At 36.7% G+C, this 26,954-nt stretch overlaps 1 protein-coding gene across 1 annotated transcript in view; it reads left to right on the top strand.

Annotated features, from left to right (window-relative positions):
- The first annotated feature begins 1,857 nt into the window (after window positions 1-1,857).
- FAM185A (family with sequence similarity 185 member A) overlaps window positions 1,858-26,954 on the top strand; it is a 31,937-nt gene continuing 6,840 nt past the window's right edge. The window contains exons 1-6 of the mRNA XM_017745965.1: window positions 1,858-2,040; window positions 5,964-6,056; window positions 10,440-10,578; window positions 15,810-15,851; window positions 21,212-21,307; window positions 23,606-23,740. Of these exons, the coding sequence (XP_017601454.1) occupies window positions 1,873-2,040; window positions 5,964-6,056; window positions 10,440-10,578; window positions 15,810-15,851; window positions 21,212-21,307; window positions 23,606-23,740 (673 nt within the window). The 5' untranslated portion in view covers window positions 1,858-1,872. The remainder of the gene's footprint in view (window positions 2,041-5,963; window positions 6,057-10,439; window positions 10,579-15,809; window positions 15,852-21,211; window positions 21,308-23,605; window positions 23,741-26,954) is intronic.

A 26,954-nucleotide genomic window follows, 5' to 3' on the forward strand; every position in this document is an offset into this window, starting at 1 on the left:
GTCCACTAATTTTTGCTATGTCAAGGCTAGCAAAGTGCTGTGACTCCGCAGAAGATCAATGCATAAAGTGTATTTCCAGAAGTCCCTGGTGTTTCTTTGGTGATGGGTCCTCTTTTAGCACCCATCTTTGATAGCTAGGATTACACTACTAACCCACCTTTCAAATGATGGCCATAATATGTTCTAAAGGATCAGAAATTTTTTTATTAACCTTATTCTTGTAGAAGTCTTAGTGAGTTTGTATCACGGCTAAAGTGAATACTCTCAAGCCTTTTCCTCATCCCTTTTGACAGAAGTAACAAGAGCAGGAGGGTTTCAGGCTGATTGAATTAAAAGATTTGCACAAGCAAATAGTCTTTTGGGACTCTGTTCTCAGAAAGCAAAATAGTCTTGGTTGTAGATCCTCCCAAGCACTGTGCAGTTGTCCAGTGGGTGAATTGAGCAGTCTGGGGCAAGACAGCTTGTTCAAAACCAACATTGCTTTCCAGTCTACCTCTTGTAGCCTTTTTTTCTTAAGGAATTGTTACCTGTGAGCACAGTCTACATCCTTTACTAAATTTAACCTCTTGGCTTACTATAGCCATGAGGTAGCACCCTTGCTACAAAGATGTTGTGTTTTAGTTCCGTCTCTTGGATTCTCCTATTTGTCAGGTGAAAAAACTTCCATTTGTTGTTAATTGGAGCTCTCAGTGTCTCATCTTCATGGTCTGCAAGCTTACTGTTGTCATGGTTCCAGGAAGCACCTGTACTGGGCAGCAGTGTGACAGTATTGATCTTCAGGCTCTGCTGGGTCACTGGTCTGACTTGGGAATCTCCTTGTGGCAAAACTTGTTTTGCACATAATGGTGATTATTTTCATCTTTCTGGTAACTTTAGCAGGAAGTGCAGGTGAAGGGAAGACTTTCACGTGTGCTTAAATGAAGGTTTCTTTCCCAGATAATCTGCTTTCCTTTAGGGAATAATGGGGCTCACTATCGCTTAGTCCTTCAGTTGTGTCTTGCAGCAAACACTTCTGATTGCTGTTCAGTTTTTCTTCTTTCTGCCTTTTATCCTTAGAACAAAATCACTTTTTTCCTCTCCTGCCTTTACATTTTGCCAGTCACTATGGTGGTCATTAATATACATGATTACTATAAATGATTATTAATATAGACAGAATCCCCAGACTGTACATTCTCAAACTTCATCCCTTTCCTTAAACCCAAGGGTGAGACAACTGGCAGAAAAATACTTCTGCTGCTCCTGCATGTTATCTACAAGACCTAGTGATTTTTCTTTGTAGGAGTCTATGAACAGTAGCAAGGTGAGGTGGCTCAGACTAGAGGCAAACATGCTTCTTCATGCCAGGGGAATGCCAGGCTTTCCAGAAGTCTGGGGAGAATGACGCACACCAACGCTTCTATGTCTGTTTTGGGGTTGTGATGGCAGTGCTGCAGCAAGGCAATGTATTTGTGCTGTTGAACCTTATTACTCTACATGTGACCTCAGACACCTGCTGACCTTCTACCCCAAAATGTGTGTCAGGGTGCCCAAGTGTCAAAGTAGAATTTTAATGGAGTTGTTGGCTAGGGTGATAGATACAGCTAGGAGATGAAGTTAAAAAAGCAAGAAGATGAGACTTCACTAAAGGATCACACCCTCCTGATTTTTTGCCAGAGGTTACAGTCATTCTTCTGCCTCTTAATGTTCTTTCCTGGAGCTGGATGGCTCATACACAGGCTTGCTTACTAAACTTTCAGTGTCCGTGGTTGATAGTGACTATTCAAGCAGGTCAAAGTGTGTGGCCAGACTTAGCAAGCAGGTTCTTAAATAACAAAGAAGCTGCTCTTTTTCCTTACTACATATGGTTACTGTATAATGTGATCAAATACTATGTTAAAGATATCTGACTTTTCTCATTCTGTTGCTAATAAAACTCTTTTAATTCTAGATCTGGATATCAAAACATCAGGGACTGGCTGCGTGAAGATTCAGAAAATAGAATGTGATAACTGCAAAATAGAAACAGAGAAGGGGACTAGTGTCTTGCAGTCAATAAAGGTACAAAGAACCCTCCCCCACTGTTTGAAAGGGGATTGTGTGGTGGGATATAGTGTCAAAACTTAAATACCAGTTCTGGAGCTGAGAGGTACTCTGGTATTTCTCATTGCAACACTCATAGTATTACGATGTGTATAGCACCTCACCTTTAATTATTGCATACAATTATGGCACAAAGTCAATAACAGTAAATAACGTGGAGTCAGAAGTCCATGTATCTGTGATAGCCAAAGCCAGCAGGAACACTGACAGCAGTAAGCCTGATCCCTGTCTTCCCTGCCTCTCAAAGAAAAAAAAAAATAGACTGGGTTTTCCTGTCTAGTAGGTTAACTGTTATGCCTGCTCAATCGAGACTTTGCAGCATGCTGCTGGTTTTTTTTTGGGGGGGAGGGTTGGAGGTTTTTTTATAATTGATATAGCAGAGCTATTGACAAACCCTTTAAGTTAATTTTCAATCAGAAGTTACACATTACATATCCAAAATACCTGACTGAAATATATCTGATATATACTGTATATATCATAGGCATGACCTTGTTTTTTCAGTCTTAAGGCTCCAAGTTTGCTGACATAAGCTGTTGTAAAATTATTTACAGTTTATCTGACTTAGGTGCTATTTGATATCCAATTCACTTGATGTTTGGGATTGCACCTCTGGGAATTGGTATAAATTCAAAAGAAGGGCTCTTCAAATTTTTTGAGATATGAAAAAAAATTTCAACATTTTTCTCTATTGCGGTAAGAGATGATTTTATAATGGACCTAGGGAAAACTGAGCTTAGGGAGGAATTTAATATACAATAGAGCTAGGTTTTCTCTACATCTAGGGAACTACAGACAACTTGAACCTTGCAGATTCTGTGTAATTCACCGTATTACTGTTATAAAGGTACCTAAAATCTAACAAAAAGCTAACAGTACTGTGTGTTGCCTGTCTAAAGTTTTGTTTAAAAGTTATGCTGTTATATAATAATGAAAACAATAGTACATGAGAAACTGCATAATATGAGAAAAGAAGGTGGTTTTGGCCAGCAATAATGACAGTAGTCATGGCATGCCATCGCATCAAGAATTTTTTGTGGTGTTGTGGAAAAAGACGATTTTGAGGAAAGACTGCTAACTTATCTTCTGGGAATCTTGACTCAAATACAATCCAAGATGTGAAAAATCTTGAATTTTAAAGATTAAGATCTGGGTTTCAGTTTAATCTTGTTTTTAATTACTGTAGTTCTAGTGAGGTGACTGAACTAATTTTTTTCTAATATAGCTTCAGGAATTCTAATATAGCTTCTCTGATATCAGAGAAGCAGAATTATTAGTGAGAAGCAGTAGTATTAGCCTTCAGGGTTTTCCCAAAATTATAAAATTCTTATAGACCAGATGCTGTAGTGAAGCATAAGAGCTGATTCCCCTTTAGGGAATGTACTTTACTGAGCAAATTGAAGTGATAGTGCCCTCCCCTGGATGGATTAAAGCTGTTTCAATGTTCCTTCACTAGCATTAACAAACCTCATTAACCACCAAAGCAGGAGACCCTTTCTTTATAGGAGAGAGAAAAAGATCATTGATCAATGAGTGACTTTAAATGAAAAAAATCTGGTCATGTGGGGATTATTCAAGAGCACCAGCAAACAGCTTCACAACTGCTAATTTTCTTATCTCACAAGAAGTTGTTTGTATAATTTGTAATTCAAAAAACAGCTGGGTTTTTTTTTTTTTAATATAGTCTTCAGTGTCTTTTCAAAAGACTTAGAGATTTGACATCTACTTTCCTTAATCATGCATGCTAGTAATTGAGCAGAAAGAATGAGTCCCTATGAGGCTTGTTAATGGATTTTGTCTGGCAGTTTTGGTGTAGTAGACATTACCCAGGCAGTGAGATTTGTTGAGGGTTGGTTTATTGAGGTTTTGGGGGGTTTTTTTGGGTGGTGGTTGTTTTTGAATTGGCTAAAGTCCAGTTCACCCTATCTGTTCTAAGCCTCCAGGTCAAATGATAGCAGCAGTAATTCCAAACCACAGTTATGGCATCTAGGTCTTCTTCAGAGTATGAATAATTCACAAATTCTTTATTGAGAAAGCAGTGCTTATTTTTTAAAATTTTTTCTTACTGCTTCTTATTACAGTTTGTCAGTGATAATGGGACTGGGGAGACCCTTTAATTATGTTTCCATATTCCTCAATTACTTTTCACTCTGACTGTGTTGGTGATAACAAGAATTTCCAGGCATCTCGCTCACACAGGCAGCAGACCTGCTATGCTTCCTCACCACACACCACATCTGAGCCTGATTTGTCCTGCACTAGTGTCCTTCTCTACTTCTGAACAATTTTTTTCTGGTTTTCCTTTGACATCTGTTAAGGCCTTGACAGCCTTTTTGCCTCTTCTTTACTCAAACCTTTTTCCCTTGCTCAGAGAAGCCCTGTGACAAATTAGTGCTTTTTTCTTTCAGCTGGTGGAATATTCCCTCTTAGTGAAAAAGCTACTTGACCACTATAAGTGGGTTTCTTCTCTCAGCAAATACTTCTGTCTGTTAGGTGTCTCTAGAGATACCTATCTCTGAAAGCCTTGTTGGTTTTTTTTAAGAAGATATTCTAATAATTTGGGATGGGGGGAATTAGTGTGTATGTTGTGGTTTTATTTTACTGAACTATCAGTGGCCATATTGTTGAGCCCTTGCTGTACACTAGTTCTTCCAATCTTGCAAGTTCCTATATTCTTCTCAAGTTATATATTTGGAGGATTTGCTGTTTAACCATTTTTCTGATAACAAGCCTGGTATAGCTGCCTCAATGGAGCTGTGATGCCAGATTGAAACATTTAGTTCATATTATTACTGTATAAGGAGAGAACAATCTATTCCATTTGTTTAGAAGTGTAACTGAACAGCTGAGTTATTTCCAGCCTTTAAAAAGTCTGAAGCAGCACTGTAGTGCAAGGGGTGTTGCATTTTACTGTGAGAACACCTTTAAAAGAAGAGGGGGAAGCAAGACTTGAATATAAAGGTAAAGAAACCGTGCTCTAGAATTCTTCCTGTCTTATGAAACCCCATGAAACTTCTGGTTCTCGGTGTTTCATCAGGAATGTGCTGGAGATGTCCATGTTTTCCATATTGGAAACTTGATATAATTTTTTTTTTAAGTCTTTAACCTTCTTGCCATCTGATTAGACCTAGATAATGCAATTTGTTCCTTATCCAGAAAGGTGTTTATAATCTAAGTTTCTTGACTATTTCTGATATTTTTGATGGATGGTATCCTAAATTAAATACAATCCATGGGAATAATATCCTTTTCAATAGAAACTAATATATCTGAAAATGGAGATGGTGGTGTGGGAAACTGAAGGAAAGGGGGGGGTGTGTGTATAAGCTTATTCAGCATTAAGTATAAAAATTGCTGAATACTTAAAAAAATTCTGTTATTCCCATGTTTATGCTAGTGACTTTAAGCAAAATAACTTTGCTGTGGAGATCTGTAGACTTCTTGAAGTCAGATTTGTGAAGTTGCAGTTTATGAATACAATTAGATTATTTAAATCTGATTTTTTCAAGATTTTTTTTTCCCTTTTACAAATGATTGCATTTTATTCTCAATACCTGGTGTTATTTTTTTTTGCTTTTTGAGATTGGTTTATGTGTATTTCTGTATTTTTTTCTCTTGCCGGTTGTATGCAGCAACACCTGAAAGGTATAAGGGCTATAGAGCAGCTTTTAATTGAAACCTGGCTTATTTGTTAAAAACTTGAGATTTGCTTTATGCGAAATGATTTTAATTAGAATTTGTGTGCAGTGAAGCTCTGTAGAACCTGGTTCTGCTTGCAGGACTAAGGTTTGCAGTGGTTAATGTGGTACAACTTGCAGAACAAGATAACTATAACTAGAAAACAAGTTATCCTAACGGTATGATTTTTAAACTTTTTTCAGAGCTATAAAATTGATATACGGACAAATGGTGGCAAAGTAATTGGTCTTGGAACACTTCATGGAAATACAGATATTTGTGCAACAGACAAAGGGGTATGTAGGAAGTAAAACTTTCTTTTCAGTGGCTTATTCTGCTTGTTTGCTGTAAAATGACTAAATTTGAAGAATGTGCTAAAGAATATGTAAGTAACCCTCATTGATTGTCATTTCACTATTTCTTAGGTTTGTCTGTTAAATTATATTATCCTATGCTTGATTTGGATTAAAAAACAGGCTCCACAGAAAGCAGGAATAAGCATGTGATCATTCCATCAGCACAGAGGTTGTTCTACTGATATAACCCATCAGCTCTAATTATATAGACCCTTCACAACATTCTTAAACTTTCTCCTTGGCTGATACCTAGGCACTTGGATTCTGCACAAGGCCCAGGAGTTTAATTTAGTGTCCCGTGGATAGTGGCTTGATATTTGTACATGCTGTACACTTCTAGTGTTACACAGTTGTAAGAATGGAAGAGTAGAAGGTTTTGCCAATTTCCTTGCAGCTGAAGAAATATAATCACATATAATCTTGCTATGAGATGCAGTGGGAAGAATCATGAACAGGAAAGCAATTTTGTAGAGAACTAGCTTGCTTTTTTTCAGTAGATGGCAGTATGAGACTAACCACAAACAGCTGCGCTCAGGTTTTGTTTCTTGGCATAAGTAGGCAATTCTCTTTTATTTAAAATAATGTAGAGCTAAAATCCCTGCAGTTGTCACACCCAGTCTTGTTTTTAGGCTCAACTTGAGTGTTTGGGTATCATAATGTCCATGCAACTGGTTGCTTTAGGATTCTTTAGATCTGAGGCATTGCTGTATGAACGTGTGGAGCCAAGCCAAGCCTGGAAGTAGCTTGGATGTGTGCTCTGTCAGAATCCATAGATACCCTTTAAACCAACAGCACTGGGAAGAATCAGGAGGAGAGTGGGGGTAACTCTCCATTGCCAAGGATAGATTTGAGACAAAACTGTTGCATTCCAGGCATCCAGAATCACCTCTGTGAAGTGTTGTTTGGCACTGTTGCATACCTTGTAGCTTGGGTTCCCATATCATATATTCACTTACCTAGAACCAGCTGTGAGCTGTTCTTAATGTCCTGCTGTAAAATAAGCAAGTTACCATTGGATTTTCCAAAAACTGTCAGCATTAATTTATCTGTGTTTCTTTGTAGTGGGTGTTAGACTGCCTTTTATGTAATAAGTATAATAATTGTATCTGTATGGGAAAATATAGCTCAGAAAATTGTTTTGCTTTGAGCCTTTAAATGCTTTTTAGAAAATTAACTCTTTTCAGAAACATCATCCTTTTGAAACAATAAAACAATCTTCATACAGATTAAGTTGAAGTGATTCTTTGTGATCATAAATATTTGTATATAGTGTGTAATATTGCAAGAAGTCAATCTTAGAGTTGTAAAGCTGTAGTAACTTGAGGGAAGTGAGTCATTTTAGCACAAATTCACAGCTACAGAAGAATATTTTAGCTTATTTTATTGAACTTCTCACTAACAAACTTTGCAGTGTATTTAGGAAGGACAGATTTCTTTTCTCAGTTGACCACTTCTGTTAATAATCAGTCAGCCTTATGTCTCCTCTGTGTGTTTGTATGTGTTTCTTCCATCAGTTGCAGCCATCATTATGTAATTATGGCTCTGTCAGCATTTCCAGCCCCCTCCTGGAGGTGGGGAGGGAGAGGATGTGGTAAAAAGCACTAAGCACTTGAGAAATGAAGAATATTTTTTAAGGGAGGTAATGGGAGAAGACACTAGTAAAACATTTGAACAATGATAGCGCAAAAAGGAAGGCCAAGAGCAGGAATATGCGGGGAAGGATCTGTGTATGTCTTATTTAAACATAGCAAGATGTTAGTTGTTAGCTTGAAAATGTGTTCAGGTGCAAAAGCATTCTCAGATTTATGCAGATGAAACCAATGGAACTTGAGCATGTGGTCAGTTTCAGTAACTGCAACCCTCAAGGCTCTATGCCCAAGGGAAGGAATTTTTTTCCAGAAGATCTGGTGGTTCAATGGACAAAAATAATGAAATTTGTTTGACTGGGGAGTTATTAGCTAATCTGTGCCATGGGGACTTTTCTATAACACTTGCTTAGTAGAGCCAGACATCTATGTTCTGCCAAAAATCCACAAGAGTTAAAGAACTTGGGATTGAAAACATATTTATTCTAATTGAAAAGCAATCCTATTTTTTCCATGCGTTCCGCATCTAAAATACTTTTTTATTCTTATATTTGAGCAGTCTGACTCCCCCCTCCTCCATGCCCCTACCCTGATTTGGGTTGTTCTGAAACAAGTGTTCTTTGTATTGCTAGTTTTTCTTCTATTGTTTATAGTAACTTCTTTTTATCTGGAGCTGAGACAACCCTTTTTATTGCTTTGTAATTTTAAGAAAGGTAGTTAAGGCTGGTAAATGTGTTGGTGTGTGAGACTGTTTATTGTAAAGCATTTAATTTTTACATAAAATAATGTATCTAAATAGAGTTAAAACTTGCATTTTATAGTAAGAGGGGTAGCTTTTTGAACTTTCCTTTTCCTGGTTAGGAATATCACAAGACAGCCAGTTTTACCCAAACTATGCAGATATTTTTATTGTATTCCTCCTCTTTGAAGTGTGCTTTACTCTATTTTCATTGTGCTGATATCAGTGATGGCCCTGCTCAAATGGGAAATGCTCTTTGCAAGTTATTTAACTTTTTAGAGCAGGTTAGGTCATAGAGCCTAAAATGAGTGGCTTTCCCTTTACTAGTTGCTGTGGCCATGTGTCACAGCAGGTTTGCATTTTGCCATGCAGGGTGAGGGAGTGGGGGAGTACTTTGTGGAAAGCATTTAGGACAGATGCAATGTAAATTTATGTTTAAGATCCCTGGTTATTAGGGTTTTGTTGCAAGCATTAGAAGAGAAAAAGCTCAATTGCTGTCCCTTTCAGTAGTGACAAATTGGGCCTTAATACTGTTGGGTTTTGTTTTTATCTGTAGCATAGTTCTACAACCTGCAGTGATTGTAGATATTGATTGTTGTGTATCTCTAATTCTAGCATAACATTTTGATTTTCTTGAAGTTTAATGTAACTTGTTAAATTATTGGAGACCTAATCTGTATTGTAGCATCATGGGAAGAGTCTTAAGCCAGTAGTCCATTCTGTAATCTTAAAATTTAGTAGTTCAGTATGAATGGGTGGGTAAGGCCAATAATTTGGCTGTCATATAGTCCATACCAAACCAGTCTCTTCAGCTTAATTTTTGGGACACAATGCAGCATTGAGTTTGTGTAACACTAGTGGCTATTTGTCAGAATACCCCTTGCTTCATCCAGCTTATTCTTTATATAATATTAGACTGGGAGGGTAGACAGATTTATTTTTTTATATCAACTCTTTTTGCACAAGATAGCAATGCTAAAATGACAAGGAGGATTAGAGATAGTTCGAGTAAGGCACAGTTTGATCTAGAAAGCCATGTATCATTTCCTGTAATGAGTAAGGATTTTGTGCAATTCACTGAAAGTCTGCATAAGCAAAATAAAACCAAATTGAGCAGGGGTTTGAGTATGAACTATTGCATGTTTCTACCATAAATCAAATTTAACTGAGAAAGAATAGAGTTCAGTTTCATATGGTTGTTGCACAAGCACGTGAATTGTTGTTTTTTCAAATAGATTGAAGTTATATCACGTGGCTCATCACTTTTACATAGATAATCTCATCTGTCACCTTTGATTTCCCAAATTCATAGTGCAACTTTTCATATTCTATCCTTTCTCTCTGTTTCTATTGAAAAGAAGTAGAAATGGAGATCTTATCCCTGTTTTTTCAAGGCTTTGTATGTCTTGAGGCTGAAGTCCAAGAATAGAAGCCTGAGTAACCAAGGTAATAGGAAAATTTATGCTGAGAAAAAGGGCAGCTGGGTGGGGCTTTTTTGCAAACCTTCACCAAAGATATGTCTGCAAAGTTAGCCAGTTAAAAATCTTCATAAATAGCTTTATGTAACAAAGACAGTGGATGTTTCAGTTTGTGGTGGCAGAAAACTGATCACCAGTGCTCTAAGTGCCATAATGCTGTCTGAAGATTCAGTCTTCATTATTAAAGTTAATAATTTTTTTTACTTTTCAAAATGGAGTGTTTAATTTTTGAATATTAAATCAAGGTTTTTTTTATCTGTTTGTGACTACTTGGGTTCTTCACTTGAACAATGGATGTAATAACTCATAGGAATGTTGTGAAGAATCATTAGTTCTTAGGTCAGAGCTCTTGGATGAAGAGGTTTTTTGGTTTGTCCTGTGTAGCTTTTAACTAAGAATCTGATTCCATTTGTCCTGCACCAACAAGAGCTTTCCATTTGTTTTGTGTTTTAATAGTGTTGCTTCCCTCTGCTTTTTCAAGCTGTGATGACAAATTTTCCATTATGTTTATTTCTCCTAGAGTGTAAATATAGAGAAGCTGCAGGGGACAACCATCAACATATCTACTGAGGATGGGCTGCTGAAAACTAAGTATCTCTATGCAGAATCAGCATCTCTCTCTTCAGAATCTGGTGATATTATGTTGGGAAGTGTTCATGGTAAGAAGGAAAATCTGTCACAAATTTAGCTGCTTTGAAGGTGTTCAGTAATGTTCGCAGTAACAAATGGACTAATGCAGTAGACTATCACTAAATCAGCTGCGCACAGAATATGAGTAGAACAGTTCTATCTCTGTTAGACACTTAGTTGTTTTTTTGCCACCTATGAGACTGTATTTTGAAAACAATTTCATAAGCAGAGTTATTAATAGCAAAAAGTGTATATTACAGGAAAGAAATGTTACACATACTAAGAACATCAAAATATTTTAAAATTCAGCAATGAAAATGATACTAAAAGTCGTCAGGAGGCTTATCTTCCCCTTTCCCCATCCTTTATTTTCTTCATAGGAGAAGCAGCTCATATAATCTATTAAGAACTATTGTAGGAGACAGTTGTAATTAGAAGTTTTTATTAGAAATAGCCAGTGTGTTTGCTGGCACCTTATATTAAGAGTGATGACAGTTCCTGTTGTTAAAAGAAGTTCTTAGAACTTCTTAGCAGTCTCTAATCCATCCACCCTTTAGTGTCCTTCCCCTAGAACTAAAACTAATGAACTACAGAGTCTTTTATTTAAACAGCAGTTGAGGTTCAGGTCTGGTGTGGTTTTCTGACTTAACAAAACTCCCACTGAATTCAAACTGTGCTGTAATACATTTGTGGTGATTTAACATTGAGTAAAACAAACTGGGGGATGTACAAAGAAGATTACTCATCTCAGTCAGAGTTCCAGATTTTCAGCTATATCCCTTAGAAAAAATTTGGTGCAATTTCTTAGCAATTTTATGTTGTCCTGTTGCTAGAGAATGCCTTTTTTCTTCCTTGAAGGAGCAATTTCTCTGTCCATTTATGTTAAGTGTGAGAATGGTTTCTAAACCTATTAGTTAAAGTTAATTTTAGCATCCAAAGACAGAAATAAGCTGCTTTTCCTCTTGTTCTTGTATTTTTCTAACATGTAGACTTGTATTATGTCTGGTACTTCCATCTGATAAGATGTGCTGTTTCATTTTTTCTAATGTTATACAATATAATGATATTGTGGAGTGATCAATTTGGGTTCATGTCTCTGTGCACATCCAAGAGTTTATTTTTATTTTCTTGGTACAAAAATGAAATCATAACTGCTGTAGTTAATGACTTACTTCCTTCAGTAATGCCTGTTGTCATTAAGTTGAAGAACAATGTGAAAACAAATAGATTGTATCCAAATTATGCAGACATTTCTTACATTTCTTCAGGATTATTTTTATGACCTCTCTGCTAAATGGGTTTGGAACAGCTAATGTTATTTTAGCTGTTTGTTTTAAAAAAATTTGCACATTAACATTTGCTTGGTAATTCTAGTCTATTTTTTTGATAAAAAACCCCATTTTCTGTAAAATACCATGTTCCTCAATCATGTTTTAATAGTAAGAGCACAGGCTTTTAAAGTACACTTACAAACACATATTAGCAGACAAGATAACTCCTACTGTAAATTTCTGTTTGAAAAAAAAGGTTACTTTCACTTCTGGTTTTTACTCATGAGGTAGTTCAATTTTGATAGTTTTGTCTGTAAACACCTGGACAGATTGTTCTTGGGCAGCTAAAGTCATCATTTAAAAAATCCCTACAGCTGATGCTATAGCTGGCATCAAATCAGCACATCATGCACAAAACTATGCTAGATTTCATTGCTTTTCCTCTGGGAAAATTGAAGCTAGTGCAGCACAGGCTTTACAAACCTGTCTGAGACACATTGTGTGGTTGAAACTCAGGCTGTACACTCATGATGCTGGTAGTGCTCAAACTTTCACAGTTGCTCATTTGCATGCTTCATGCTCCTGTGGCAAATGAGTAATGCATTGTTTTGAAGGAGTTGATTTTGGGTAATTTTCATCAGCATCTCTAACAGGCATTAGAGATGTCAGGTGCTCTTAAGCTTTTGAGTTGACACTTGAAAAAGAAATCTGATCCTGAGAAATTTCTTACAGTGAACCTTCTCTACAAAGGGGTACATGGGAGGAACAGGAAACCCCTCTTTGCAGCTGTCCCAAGGTCTTGGGCGGAGTTGCATTAATTATCAATTTCTTTTATAACTTTAGTTCAAATTTAGACTAGATATCAAATTCTTTCCCAACTAATGTTTAAAGTGGGCTCAGAGCAAGCTTGCTCATGGCCTTGTCTGGTTGAGCTTTGAATATTTTCAAGTCCAGAGATTGCATGACCTTTCTTGACATAGTGATCCAGTCCTGAATTATTCTTCTGGTGGGGAAAAAACCATTTTTTTAAAAGAAATCATAATTTCCATTATTACTTGTATCCATTATTGTTACTTCTTCCTTCTTGCTGCATCGCCATGAGAAGAATGTCTTTTTTTTCTATGCCCTTCCATTAGGTAGTTGAAGACCACAAGAAGACTCCTTCTCAGCCTTCTCCTTTTAAAGCAAAACAAAGATGCTCTCAGAGTGCCTGGAGCTTGGTCTGGGCCCCTAATCTTCTCAATACCCTTCTCTGTCCTTAAAGTATGCCAGTGTCTTTCTTGACTTGAAAGCACAAAATTGGACACAATATTCTAAATGCAATCTCACAGGAGGGCTTTACATGCTGTCTATACTCCTAATCATACAGCTCAGTGTGCAGTTGACTTTCTTTACTGACTCCCACTGGAGATGGTGTCCATCAAGATGCCCAGGTCCTTGCCTGCAAAGCTTCTTTGCAAGCAGCACTCAGCTTTTACTGCTTTACATCAGTAAAGCCTGTGCAGGACTTTATATTTGCACTTGACCTTTTATTATTCTGTCATAGTCTAGTAACAATTTAATTATCTGAGAGAATCATGCTGGAAAACATGGTTATTGAGGTTACTTTATGTATTTACTAATACATATGTCACTAATGTGTATACAGGAAAGGGCAAACATACAACTGCCTTGTCAATGACTTGAATAACACAAAGAGTATCTGTCATCTTCCAAAGATAGTACAGTCCAATGCTTGAGCTTGGCATTCTATAATCCCTCCAGAAAGTATACCCCATGATATACCAGAGTGTGTTCCATACATTTCAGCTACATTTCTGGATTTCACTCACGTAGAGTGGAATGGTAACTTCGCATTTTAAATTCTCATCAGACTAAAGTACAAACATGTCTACAAAGAAATGAAAATAAAATTAATTTCTTAAGTGGTAAAAAGCTGCATAATGGTTTATTTTCCTTTTTGTGTATCAAAAGATGTTAAGAGCCTCCAAAAAAAAAAAAAAAAAAAAGAAAGAATATAAATAACACAGCATAAATTGTTGCCTTTATATCCCAAAAGCCATCTTTTGCCCTGGTCCTATACTACTGATCCTGATTACAAAATTGTAATTTGAAATTTTGCAATGTTCATGTAGAGGCAAAGCTTGTAGATGATAGAAAAGATGACTCTTTCTTCAGAAGCAGCAAAACCCCAAAACACTAAGGCGCTGTTATCAATATTCTGTTAAAATTATTATATTTTGGATATCATAGTATTGCATTACAATGCTGGAGTCAGTTGGTTGTAATAATCAAACTGGTAATTACCTCTAGTCAGGTCTTTCTCTCTTTGCCCTTGATGTGCCCAAGAAATACTTGCCTGACTTAAAAATCCTAAATGAAGTGTTGGCCTTCAGAGAACAGTTACATGACCAAAAATTCAGTTCTGTTTAGTCTGTAGCCAGTGCAGGACACAACACAGCAGGACAGTCCTGTCTGCTTCAAAAGCAGCTTTTGTTCTAGCTAGATGTTTGAAGTGAGCTTTCCACACCAATATATTGTCTTGATGTTGCACAGCATTGGTGGTTCTGCCATATAAGTATGTGGTTAAAAGGAATTTGATTTCTATATGTTGAATATTTTTCAAGGATCTACTTATCAAAACAGAAAAGACAGAGCAGGCCCAGGGGCTATATGCTGACAGAATATAATTACCTTTGGCTCCCTGGGAGCTGCCTGCTGACAAAACCCTAGGTCTTCTTGTAGGTTGTACCAAACTAAGTGTTAGCCATGATAAAATGGGGAAAAGGGTGGGATAATTGTAACATGCCTTTTAAAAACAGCAAGGAGTGAAGCCAAACATCTTTCATCAAGGTCATTGAAATATGCTTTTGTTTCTGCTCTGATTTTCAGAACCCCTAAGTATTTTGTTCAGTATGTGCTTGAAAAGATGAATTTAAGCTGTTGATGATAGGCTGCTTTTCTAGCTTTCAGCCCATGAACCACTAAGAAAAATACAGGTCATATACAGTGGAATGCATTCTGCCCTAATGGTTGTTTACTACTGTGTAGTTACACAAGATAGGGTAGAGCTTGATCCATTTGCAATTTTTAAAACCTCTTCTGAAAGACTTGAAAGTTATGACTACTGTGTATTACTAAACTGACTCAGTTACTGTGATCAGCCTTATTCTTCATTTGTCTTTCTCTTGGGAGGATGAGAGAATGGCAGGGATGATATATTGTGGTTTACTTTCTAATTTAAAGCATTTTTTATGAGACATTTACACATGGAACTGTAGAAGTTTCTACAGTTTAGTTAGAGACTGTTAGTAGTATAGATGGCTTTTCTGTTATGAGGTACATCTCCCCTCCTTCCAGATTCTCTTGATGTTATACGTGAAAGGGAAGAATAAATATTTTGAAATTTTAAGGCTGGAACACCAGTGCCTGCTTAAAGTGATGCAAGTTCAGTAGAAGACCATTCTACATTTTGTGCCTTACACACTTTTGTTTGATGTTCTCTAGTTTGCCCAGCGTACTCAGATTGAAGTCAATGGAAATGTTGACAAGGGGTTGTCATGCACATAAGTTTGGAGGGACTAGGAAATGTTCAGTGGGTCCAGGAAGTAGCCTATGAAGATAACACACAAGATTCCCTCCAGCAGAGATGGGGTATAGGTGTATAAAAGAGGAAAATAGAAACTGTTTATGTCATACATCCAATTGAACTTAAATCATCCATAGTGCTGTTGCAGCATCAGAGCAATTTAAAAAAGTGCCCCAATAAAATAAGACAATGTTGTGCATTAGCCTTCCACATGCCTCTGCATTTTTTTCTCCCTCAAATCCAGGTGGTGTCTTTGACTTTACTCAGTGTTTTTCTTGTCTGGAGTCACTTCATTATTACCCTCAAGTGTTAAGACTTTTGTTTGTAAAGCAACGCTATTAAAAATAAATAATATGTTTCAATAATATGGTTTTTAACATTTTTCCCCTTTTCATTATAGGTAACACCAACCTTCAGACCAAAACAGGAAGTATCACAGTAGGTAGGTTCTGCCTTCTCCCTCTCTCTCGTTCTTCCCTTTTCCTTTCTAAGAGCTAAATATTCACAGGGGAAGTAAAAAGGAGGTGATTTCACACAGATGTTTTTGCCTCCTTTTCAGGAGTAGCACTGATAACTGTGGCTGAACAAGACCCCTTCCAAACTCAGCCTTTTGTGGTTGGGCAAGGCATGTGCTCTCACTTGATACCCAATAGCCTCTGGGCCTTGCACAAGTTAGGCTGAGTCTAGGTGTCACCTTTCAGATAAAGATGGGATAAAAGGACATGACAAAACACTAAGTGTACATCAAATGCTGTTGTGCCTTTAATGTAGTTCTCTATCTTATATTTATTGCTATCAATGATTAGCTATGCTTAATTTTTATATCAGGAAGCTAATTGATGTATTACTTATTTGGGGGGATGATGGGAAGGCTTGTGATAATTTCAGTTTTTTCAAACTATTATGCTTATAATTCTTCCTTCAGAAATGAAAATGGCTCATAAACCTTTTTTTTGGGAACCTGGGCATTTATACAACAGGATAACTCAGAGCTATCAATTATGGTATACCTTTTATCAGTGCATTTTACAGCACACAAACACCAAAGGGAGAAATTCAAATTCTAATTATTGCTATGGCAGAAAATTGAAGTAACAGAATCATAGAGAAGGCTCAGTGGTCTTTTGAATGTAGAAAGATTTCCTCAGGCCCAAATCTTGAAGACTTCTGCTAATGGTGTTAACTGTAGTCTCTCACTAAGCATCTTTCAGGGACAATCTCTAAGAATTGTTCAGGGACTGTTAACAACTCTTCTTATGTTTCTAAGAGCTCTGTGTTAACATTCCTGGAAAATGAATGCTAGACACATTCTTATGAGTTACTCATTAAACCACAGAATTAAATTTTTCTTGCTAGGCTGTTTTTCCTTCTCTTAAATAAACTTATAGGGTATGAAGAGTGGTTAAATAAAGGTTTCTTAATATAGGAGGTAGCTTTTTCCATCAACAGATGATGATTATTTTCCTTAATGAACCAGGTTCAGTTTAAACATTAAGACACAGTTGAAGAAACATTATTTTTCAGATTTCAATTCTGACAGCACTAGTTAGACTTCATCTTTTCCTAAAGAGCATTAAACATCCCTGGTATTTTTATGGATTTTTCTAAAGGTAAAAGACTTTTAAGATCCAGATGTTCAACTCTAAAAGTGTGAGAACACCTCCTGTTTGACCAGTTTGCTCAATGCCTTATCCCTTATTTCACCTGGAAGGGACCACCTACAGTGATCATCCAGTCCAACTGCTTGACCAAGAGGTGAAGTGTCTTGTTTAGGGGCTTTTATACACTAACAGGCTTGGGGCATGACCACCTCTTTGGGAAGCCTGGTCCAGTGTTTGACCGCTCTCTCTGTAAGAAAATGCTTCCTTAAAAAAACCATTCCCATGCATCCTTTCACTGGACACCAGGGAGAAAAGCTCACCACCTCCTTGTGCCCTTCCCTTCCTCAGGAAGCTGCAGAGAGCTATGGGGTCACCCCCCAGCTTCCTTTTCTGCAGACTAGACAAGCCAGGTGGTTTGGTTGTTTGGGTTTTTTTTGCAACAGAATAATTTATCAAAAAGAAACTATGGCCTTTACAACCAATGAATATAACTTAAAATTGGGGTAGGAAATAGATCATTAAGAGGTAAAAGGATAGTCTGGGTAACTTGGTTAGGAAAGGAATTGTTTTCATGAGAGATGTCTTTGCTTTGTGTGTTGCATCATTTGTTTTGCTAGGGCCCCCTGATGAGTATGGTCAGGACTGCTAAGGATTTTTCAGTAGTATGTGCAATTTAGTGAACTCTAAACAATAAATAATAGTGAAGTCTATTTAGTGAATGTATTTCAGTTTCTTAGGTTTTGGAACAATGAACTAAAACAAGAATATTTGCCTGTTTTCTATTAATAAGCAATACTAGATAGCTAGTTTAGCAGGAATTAAATCTTCATCACACTTTGAATATGTTGTAATTTTATGCTTTCTCCAGTCTAATCAAATCATGGTAAATATTTTGTGTTCCTCTTGAGATTGATTTTGTTACTGATTTTACCATGAACAAGGTCAGTCTTTAGGTGCTATTAGGAAAAGTATGGTTTTGCTTAGATTTAAGGAAAGATCACTTGTGTTTAATCCTTTCTTTAGTGCTTGGCTGATAAAGTGAAGGGAGAAGTGATACTAACTGTTACCTTTGTAGGCCTTTCACTGATCTTTAATTATGCAGTCTTTCAAGTTATGTGTCTTAGGTCTTATTCTTCAAGCTCTGTTAATTTTTTATAAAACTTAACAAAGACTTTGCCAAGGACATCTTGCTTCACTGTGCCCTTTTTTTTCATCTTTTTTCTCTAGTACCAGTAAATTCTTAAATAGCTGAAGCTGCTCAAGAGTGACCATCTGTTCCATTTCCAGTAAAAGGCTTTGTCCTTGTTTTTCCCCTTGAAAAACCTGCAGAAAACTTTTCCCCTGTCAGTCCTTAGCAAACTCTGAATTCAAACTGTACTTTTTTTTTCCTTATTTTTACCTTCAGTTATTTGCATTCATATCAGCTAACTGGGTATATATTTGAAAATAAATTGCCTTAGGTTTGTTCTGTCATAACCATAAAATATGTATTGTCTCCATTATTATTTGTTATGTATTTTGTCCTGTCAGCCTGCGCTTCTTAGTATAGGATAATCTTTCATTATTGAAATATTTATTTATTTATTTATTTAGATTTGGGCACTTTTTTGTTCTATCACCTCAACTTTGGGCATGTTTTTAATCTGTTTTCATTTTTTCCCCTTTATTTGCTAAGAGCTAGAGACACAAACTTAAAACAGCATCTTTATGGACTTTGCAGAAGTGATGAACAATTCCATGTTTCTTGGTATTCTTAATTGTATCTACAGACTTGTATTTAATATCATATCTGTAACATTCATGACACAAATCATATTCAGTTGTTTCCATAAAATATATTTCATGTTACTTCCATAGGTCAAAGCATAACAGTTGTTTATTGTACAGTACTGTAGTGCCAGGTTTGGTGTTTGATTAGTGCTGCCAAGCTTCTTGGTGGTTTTGAAACTCTGCTGTAGTTTCTTCAGCCATGGGAAACTTTGTATTAGTGAGGTACTCTGGGAGTCAGAATCTGGCAAGCTGTCCTCCCAAAACAGTGTTCTTCAGTGGAAAAGTGTTCTATTCCCCTTGAGGTTATTTTTGTCTTCCCTGGTAAATTTGTGCCCTGGTGAGTCTGTCCTTCTGCCCTCCTCCTGCATCCTTCATTCATATTGATGCCTTCTGCAAAGAGAATCCAGTCTCTCACAAAATGAGAATTCTTTTTATTTTAATATATATTAATTGAAGATCTAGGAAAGAACACTGTTCAGTCTTGCAGATTCACAAAAGTTATCTTCCCACTGGGAAGAATCTCACAGGAGCTACTTTGGCGTTTGAGGAGTGGGAAGAGAAAGGCTTCACTGGATAAAGGTTGTCCCTCTAAAGCACCATCAGCTGGTGGTTTGTGGACTGTTTGTAGTTGTTCTCCCTGGAGAGAGCTGCTGTTCTGTCACTGGAGACTCTTCTTTCTTCCTGCAACAGATAAAGGAACTTATTATATGTTCTGTTTAAAGCAGAAGAGTCAAAGGCTGGATGTTTCCTGTATCTGTTGCCAACAAAATCTCTGTCAGGATTATGTGAAGATTTGGTAATTGGCCATTACTAAATTTGATGAGGAATATCTGCAAAAACAGCTTTTGCATGAAAACCTCAAGTGATCACTATTTAAAATGTTCATAAAAAAGGTTGATGTATGTCAAATTTTCTAGTTCTAATGAGTTTAATTTTTTTACTATTATGAACAACCTTTTAAAAAGTCATCAGTTAAAACTGAGGTTTCATTTTCACTTACACAAGCAAAACTTCATTATTAATGAAGAGTTAATTTTTTTTTTCAGATTTTGAACAGACCTTCTTTAATTCAAAGTCTTGAGATGGCAGAAGCATTCACATCCAATTCTAGTTATTAATGTTTTCTTTTTAGTCAAAGCCCTTCTCAGTTTCTCAAGTGACTAAGTATGGATTAGCTGCTTTTTTTTTAAATTACTTTCCCCTCCAAAGAAATCAGCTTTAGCTATAGAATAATGATCCTTTTCCATGTTTCTGCTGTTGTAAGCAATGCACTGATCTTTGGCATCTGTGCTTGAGATCTGTGATCAGAAAACCTCCAGATGAGTTTACTTAGAGCTAAAACTGTATGGCAAGCATAAAACATTAATATGAGACATCCTTGTTATGATTAATCTAGTTCATTCTCTCATTATGCATTTACTTCTTAAAATGGGAAGTTTCAGTAAGGTTTGATTTTATTGTTTTAGCTACTTATGACAGTTTGACTGTTGGGTTTTTTCTATGCATACGCAGAAACCAGTCTCTACCTCAGGATTTCTTGCCAATACTTTAATTTCTAGCATTGTCTCCAAAAATACCTTTCAGTAACTGCCTTTTGCTCGTGTACAAATGTAATTTTTTTATGCTCCTCTAGAGTTTCTTCATAATTTCTTTGCAATTTTTATTAGGTATAAGTCTGTTCAGTAGCTTGAAAGTAAACTATTTGGGATATTTTGAAAGTCTATGTATTTTAAAATGGAATACATTGAAAATAATTAAAGACTACTCAAGTGTACAATTAAAGCTTCTTCAAGACTTTCTATTTGTAAAAGCACTTCTTCACAAAGTTTTATGATCATAAATTTCAGCTAATAAGGTATAAAAGAAAATTTAGGCCTCCCTTTTTCAGGGCACAGAACAAATGCTGTTTTCCTGCTATATTAAACATTTGTTGATAATTCAGATGTAGTAAATCAGCGTTTACAAAGCCTGTACTCAGTTATTTGTGTAACAAGATGTTTCAGTGAACAACTGCTTGGTTTTTGTATGGGGCAGCTTTCCAGGGTAAAGTTCTCCCTGCACAGAGTCTGAGGAAATGAACTCTTTTGGAAATAAAAATAGATCTCAGTGTTCAAGTTTGGTGCTTGATCTTCACACAAAGATAAAGACATTCCTGTAGAAAGATGTGCAGTGCAGTTGAGGCCTTGTAGATGTAGAACAACTGCAGAGCTCCAGCCATAGGATTGTGTGCCCCAATTCTGGACTGGGGAGATACGTTTTTTTCAGAAACTTGTTTTTTTAAGTAAAATCTGACATTCAGTAAATTATTATACTTCTGAAACACAGAAGAATTGACAAAAATGAGTTTGAGGTATAAAGAAAGTTCATGGCAAATGTTTCTTTTAAAAGAGTGAATGATACACAAGTTCTTTTATTTCCTTTTGTGTTTTAGATTCATCAGATGGAAGTCTAAAAGCTTCTACATATCATGGGACGATAGATGTTTATGTCAGTCAATTAAGAAAAGTGGATCTGAAATCCCAGAAAGGTTAGCAAACTAAATCAAATATTTTTTGTGGCAGATTTTGATGTAAAAGAAAAGGGGATAAGGGTTTGTTTTGGGTTTTTTATCTGTCTGTAAAAAATAGTTTGTGATTGTTGGTTATTTACATTTTCATTTTGCCTCATTATTGGAAGATGTCTGTAAATACTTAAAATACAATAAGCTCTGTAAGGGACAAGGATACTTAAGATGGATTACAAATGTTTGTGTTTATGAATGTTTTTCTTTTTTTTTTCCTGGCAATATACCCAGCAGAATTCTGCAGAGTTGACTAGGGTTACAGTGTTCCTTTGCTTTGAGCACAGTTTTCTCCATGATGCTGTATGTGCAGTGATAACTGACACACATTTATTTTTCCTGTCTTTTGACTGAAATGTCCTACTATGAAAATTTGAAGGCAGAAAAGCAAAGATGGGAGAGCCTTACCCTACCACATTTCCTTCATTTTCTCACCTGCTTTCTCACTGAAATCTTACTTCTTAGTTAAAAGCTCACACCTAAAGTTGAATTCATAGTTTTGCCATTCAGAAGATATGATACTGCGCATTGCATAGCCCTGAGTACATCTTGTTAGTCCTAGTTTTGAAAAAAACAACCCTGAAAAAACAAAATGCAGACAAACAAAATCCAAAACAAGCCAAAACACACTACAGCATTTTTATAGTTGACTTTAATGTCATGTCAGGCACTTCAGGTGGTTTAAATGAACATGGTATTTGGTACACTTGTGTCTCCTGTGAGACAATGCCTGTACCCTGTTAAAATCTAACAGTTACTCAAAATGTGACTGATGGCGTCAATGCACTAAAATCATTTGTTCATCTTTCTGTACAATCTATTTTGGTTTCATTAGCGCAAAGAAATTTATTTTTTTATTATTTCTTGGTTATCTTTCGTATCACTTACTGCTAAGTTAATGTCTCTGAGATAGTAGCAAAGAGGAATGTATTTAGTAAAAGCTAATTAATGTTATTTTCAAAATATTTTCTGACATCTCTTCTGGCAGCACAGCTTAGTACAGACAAAGTTGAAGTTCTGTTTCTGTTTACCCTGTAAATTCAGAATAACTGCTGACAGCTGCAGTGTAGAAAATGTCCCATTTGTGATAAATGAGCTGCATGTGTGTTGGTTTTTATGAGTCATCACTGAGCAACTCTCCAAAGAGGACCCAAAGATGAAGACCTTTTCCCTTTCTTATTCTAAGGCTTTTATGTATCCAGCAAAATGCAGGCCTAAATTATGCTGGAAGTTACTTGTTCATCAAAACTGTCACAGGCAAGTGATTCTGCTGAGTCTAAGTTGCTTAGCTAGGGTTGCTTTCTGGTGCTGCTTAGCTGTTATTCTTACTATGTTCTTCTTCAGCTTTTGGGATGTATGTCAAGAAATTGTTTTATGTTTCCTAATGTGAGTGTTGAAATTGAGCAGAAACTGAGAAGCACATATAAGACTATTCTGAATTTTTCAGGTTTTTGATCTAATGTGTAGGACAGAGCTTCCAAACTGTGACTGAGTTATTACAAAGATGACTAATGTAGGCAGGTTGGGGGCCCAGTGTCTGCCTTTGGTCTAATGCAGAGAAGCACAGATTTAGGAAAAGCAGAAGTCAGAATTTCTGGGTTTAATGTCAAAGTAGAATTATTCAGGCCACCAATGCTGCAATTTTGCTACTAGTTTACATTTTTAGTGATGCATAGTCTAAACTGGTTTGTCAGTTTTGAGACTGCATCTGTTGGAGGATGTGAACAGCTTACCCTGAGCAGTAAAGCAAAGATAGTTGCCAGCATTCACAGTATATGAGTGGTGTCTTATCCTTCCAGAGGAGCAATCCTTTCATTGTGTGCCACACAGTGACTGGATTATTTGTCAACTATGATGCCCTGTCCTTGCTCAGGAATGTCAATATGTAACTAGAAGATAAATCTAAAGTCATAATAGTTGTGAGTTCTATTATGTTTGCTTCCTTGATCATTCCTGTAATAAGATCCTCTACCAAAATACATTGCTGGAAGTGTATGTCATTATTTATTTTCATGTCTGCAAAGGAAGTGCTGTGATACCATTTTCTACATGAGACATGCAGTGCCCTGTTTATGATAAATGAAGATACCTTCATTTATCCTTTCAGTAACCAAAAAAAAAGAGGTTACTGTGTCTGAAGACTTTTAAAAAATCCCAACCAAGCACAACCAAATGATTATTTGATTCAAGTTAGTGAAATAATGGCCTGTTTCATGCTTTGATCTAACCGTTAAACTAACTAGCTTTCACTTAAATTTATACCAGGTTCAATCACAGTCAAGGTACCTGCATCTCTCAAAGCCTATTTAGAGCTGTCTGGAAGAAAAGTGGATGTGAGCTCAGAGATCCAGTTAAAAGAAACACAGAGTGCCTCCAAAGACAATCACGTAACTCTAAGTGGTAAGGCTTACTAATCTTGGCTTCCAATAAATGTCTGTCTGGCCTAAGTCAAAGGCATCTACATTTCTTTATTAGTTTATTGCCCTTGGCATCTGCTTGTTTAATCTGCTTCATGTTCAGATGTTTGCTTGTGCTGTTGTACTCCCCATGTTACTGGATGACTTTAAAATTTTATTTGGTCAATGACTTGTGAATGTAATCACTTCTTCTAACAAAAGTCTTAAGAGCCAAATTCCTCCTTAGCATTAGTCCAGTGAATCTGTGGGAGATAATCCAGAGCAGAATTTGACTCATTGCTTTGTTGGCTTAGAAAGTCACACAGACTTTCCTAGGCAATCTATTATATTAAAAATATAATTAAAAAATTCTGTCTGTTTCTGAGTCAAAGGGGGAAGTAAAAGGGATATATGGCATATTTATAAATGTACAGTAGTGCAGAATAGGCTGAGAAATGATGGGTGGGAGATGAGAAGAGCAGAAGAAGCTGGAGCTGGAGGAATAGAGTACATGGAAAGGTACCTGCAATTACTGGAAGCATTTTTGTAAGGCATTTAAAATTGAACTTACAATCCCAGGTCTTGCTGTTTCCTGCTTTAGAAAACAGTTACACAGTTCACTGTGTAGGGTGTGTATTTCTCTCCCCCACTCCAGATGTGGCTATCTAGAAGTTAAGTCTGTTGCTTTTACCAATTACACAGTTTGCTCTAGAGAAAACATTAACTGAAAGCTGGAGCCCTCAGACACATTATGTTTGAACGTGTTATGTCAGTGTGACCTGATGTGACAGCAGATTGGTTAAGGCTTTGAGTTTTGCTCTGGTTTTAAACCTAAGAAAATATGCACAAAAACTCTTTTCCTCCCCCATGTAAGATGGTAATCTCAAAGTCAGGGAACATTAGAATTGTAATTACATAATTTTAGTACATAGCCTGCTTATATATCTCTTCCTGCCTAGGAACAGTAACTAGCACTTAAGTTTACTAATGGTTATTACATACAGTTTCTTTAAAAACCATAATTAGAAGTTCTCAGGCTAGACATCTGTGGAAGGACCCCAGATTCTAGCAAGACTCTGTGGAATGAATCATCTCAGCAGTAAAACAAGACTTCTTCTCAGTGAATGAGCACCACTGGCCAGTCAATCATCTTGCTGCTTTGGCAACATTAAAGATAAGAGCTGGTGTTTAAAATATACACAGCTGAATGACTTCTCTGGTTTCACAACCCAGTCAGTGTTTATGTAGGACAGTCATGACTGAAGCAGATACAATTTTTCAACCCACTGTTCTGTATGGAAATGATCTTGGCACTTGAGGCCAAAAGCAACCCTGATTAGTTAACTCTGAAATATACACGTCCCAAAGGCACAGAAATGAACAAGAATTATGCAAAGGCAACAGCATTAGGCCAATGATTATCAGTTGTTTAAAGAAGTTAAGGTATTACCAAAAAGGGAAATGCTTCCTGCTTCTATTTCTCTTTACCTTATGGTGTATTCTTTCTGCAGGCAAAGCACTTGCCCCCCCACTCTCAACAATCGCTTCCTCTTAAAGTTATATTTGGTAATTTTCATGTACAAGTAGATTCTGGAATAATTGAAAATAATTTAATACAATTTCTGTTTCCTGAGAACATTATTTACTGTTGAAGTTTCAGGTACAAAGTCCATAGCTGTCTTCCTGCTGCAAATGAAGAAATGTAAAATAGATGGTGAAGAGGGGCTTTGCCAAGTGGATAAAAGCTGTATCAGAAGAGCATGGCAGTTTGGGGTTTTTATGCTTTTGAGTTCAAAGATTAGTTTAAAAATAGATGATTTTTCAGAAAATCCAATTCTCCTGTGGATAACACAGGGAACTGTCTGCTTTTAGGAAGTTTTGCTTGCCTCTGGGAATATTTGAAGGTTTTAGAGAGAAGGCTGTCCAGTGGGAAGACAGGGCAGAGTTCTGTGACTTGGGTAAACATGCACTTAGTCTGTCACCTGCTCTAGGAGAGCCTTCTCTACTGCTTTAGAGCAGTTATCATGTATATCATCACCTGGCTGCATGGCCCCCACTTCCACACTGAGAGGGGAGTCAGTACACTGCAAGCCCACAAGCACTCACATCCAGGGTTTTGCCAGATAGCCAAGGAATAGAGTGGGATTTAGTGAAAGCAAGAAGATGGAAATCTGGGCTGAGTGCTCTACAGACAGAGGGATGAGAGTGTGAAAATTTGTTTTGCTCTTTTAGAAAAAGAAGGGACTTCCCTGCAAAACTGGGATACTTGCTGACAAAGGGAGGGAACTAGAGAGCAGTGACAGGGAGTTTGTTCTTTGAAGTAATTTGCAAGGGCAAGGCATCTGTTTCCATTGGCATCAGTAGGTACTCTTAGAAGTAGTATGTATGGTATAATGAAATGTTACAAAAACAGAGTTCCTGCTAAGCACTGGTCCAGCTTCCATCTTTGGAAGTGTTCGGCTGTCTGCTGTTAGTAAATTGAGTAATTCCGGTAATTTCTGATTGTAATCTTGTCAAGGTGTTCTTTCTTTTCCCTGGCAAGTAGGGAAGCCCTTACTGCTCAATATCTGCCTTTTTCTTTTCTCCAGGTCTGTCTGTGTTCTTAAATTAGCTGGTTTAAGATGCGTGTGGAGGTAATTAGCTATAGGTACTCTATGTGGTAAGAGGAAGAGTAGCAAGCTAAAAAGTGTTAAATATTTAAGCAGAAAAGAAACTTAGGAGACTGTTATGTCAAAGGGGTTACAAACATGTTGAAGGCCAAGGTTAAAGGTCATGTAATTTTGATTTAGGTGCTTTTTAGGCCACTTTCCAATAAATTAGGTTCAAAGTATGAAGGTAGGCACAATGACCTGTGTAGTCCAAAGAGAAGCAATATTTAAATAATATCAGGAAACAGTAGTGTTACACCATTGAAAACAAACAGTGTATTAACATGATCCATAAAACTCAAAATAATCCTTTGGCTTTACATGGCATTAGTAATACTTTGCTGGAATGTGTCCAGTTTTGAGTACTGTACTTCAAAACTGTAGAATCTATAAAGGAGAACGTATGATTAGAGTCCTAAAATCATGATTAACGAGAGAAGACTGAAAAGTTCTGGTTTTGTCTCAAAAGAGAAGACAAAGGGAAGAGAAGATACATTTTTCTAGTACATAAGTTGCTACAGAGAAAAAAGGAAATAAATTGTTCTGTCCCCTGGCAATAGGACTAGAAAC

Source organism: Corvus brachyrhynchos, unplaced genomic scaffold, assembly GCF_000691975.1.
Source record: "Corvus brachyrhynchos isolate BGI_N302 unplaced genomic scaffold, ASM69197v1 scaffold239, whole genome shotgun sequence".
Taxonomy (NCBI): Eukaryota; Metazoa; Chordata; class Aves; order Passeriformes; family Corvidae; genus Corvus; species Corvus brachyrhynchos.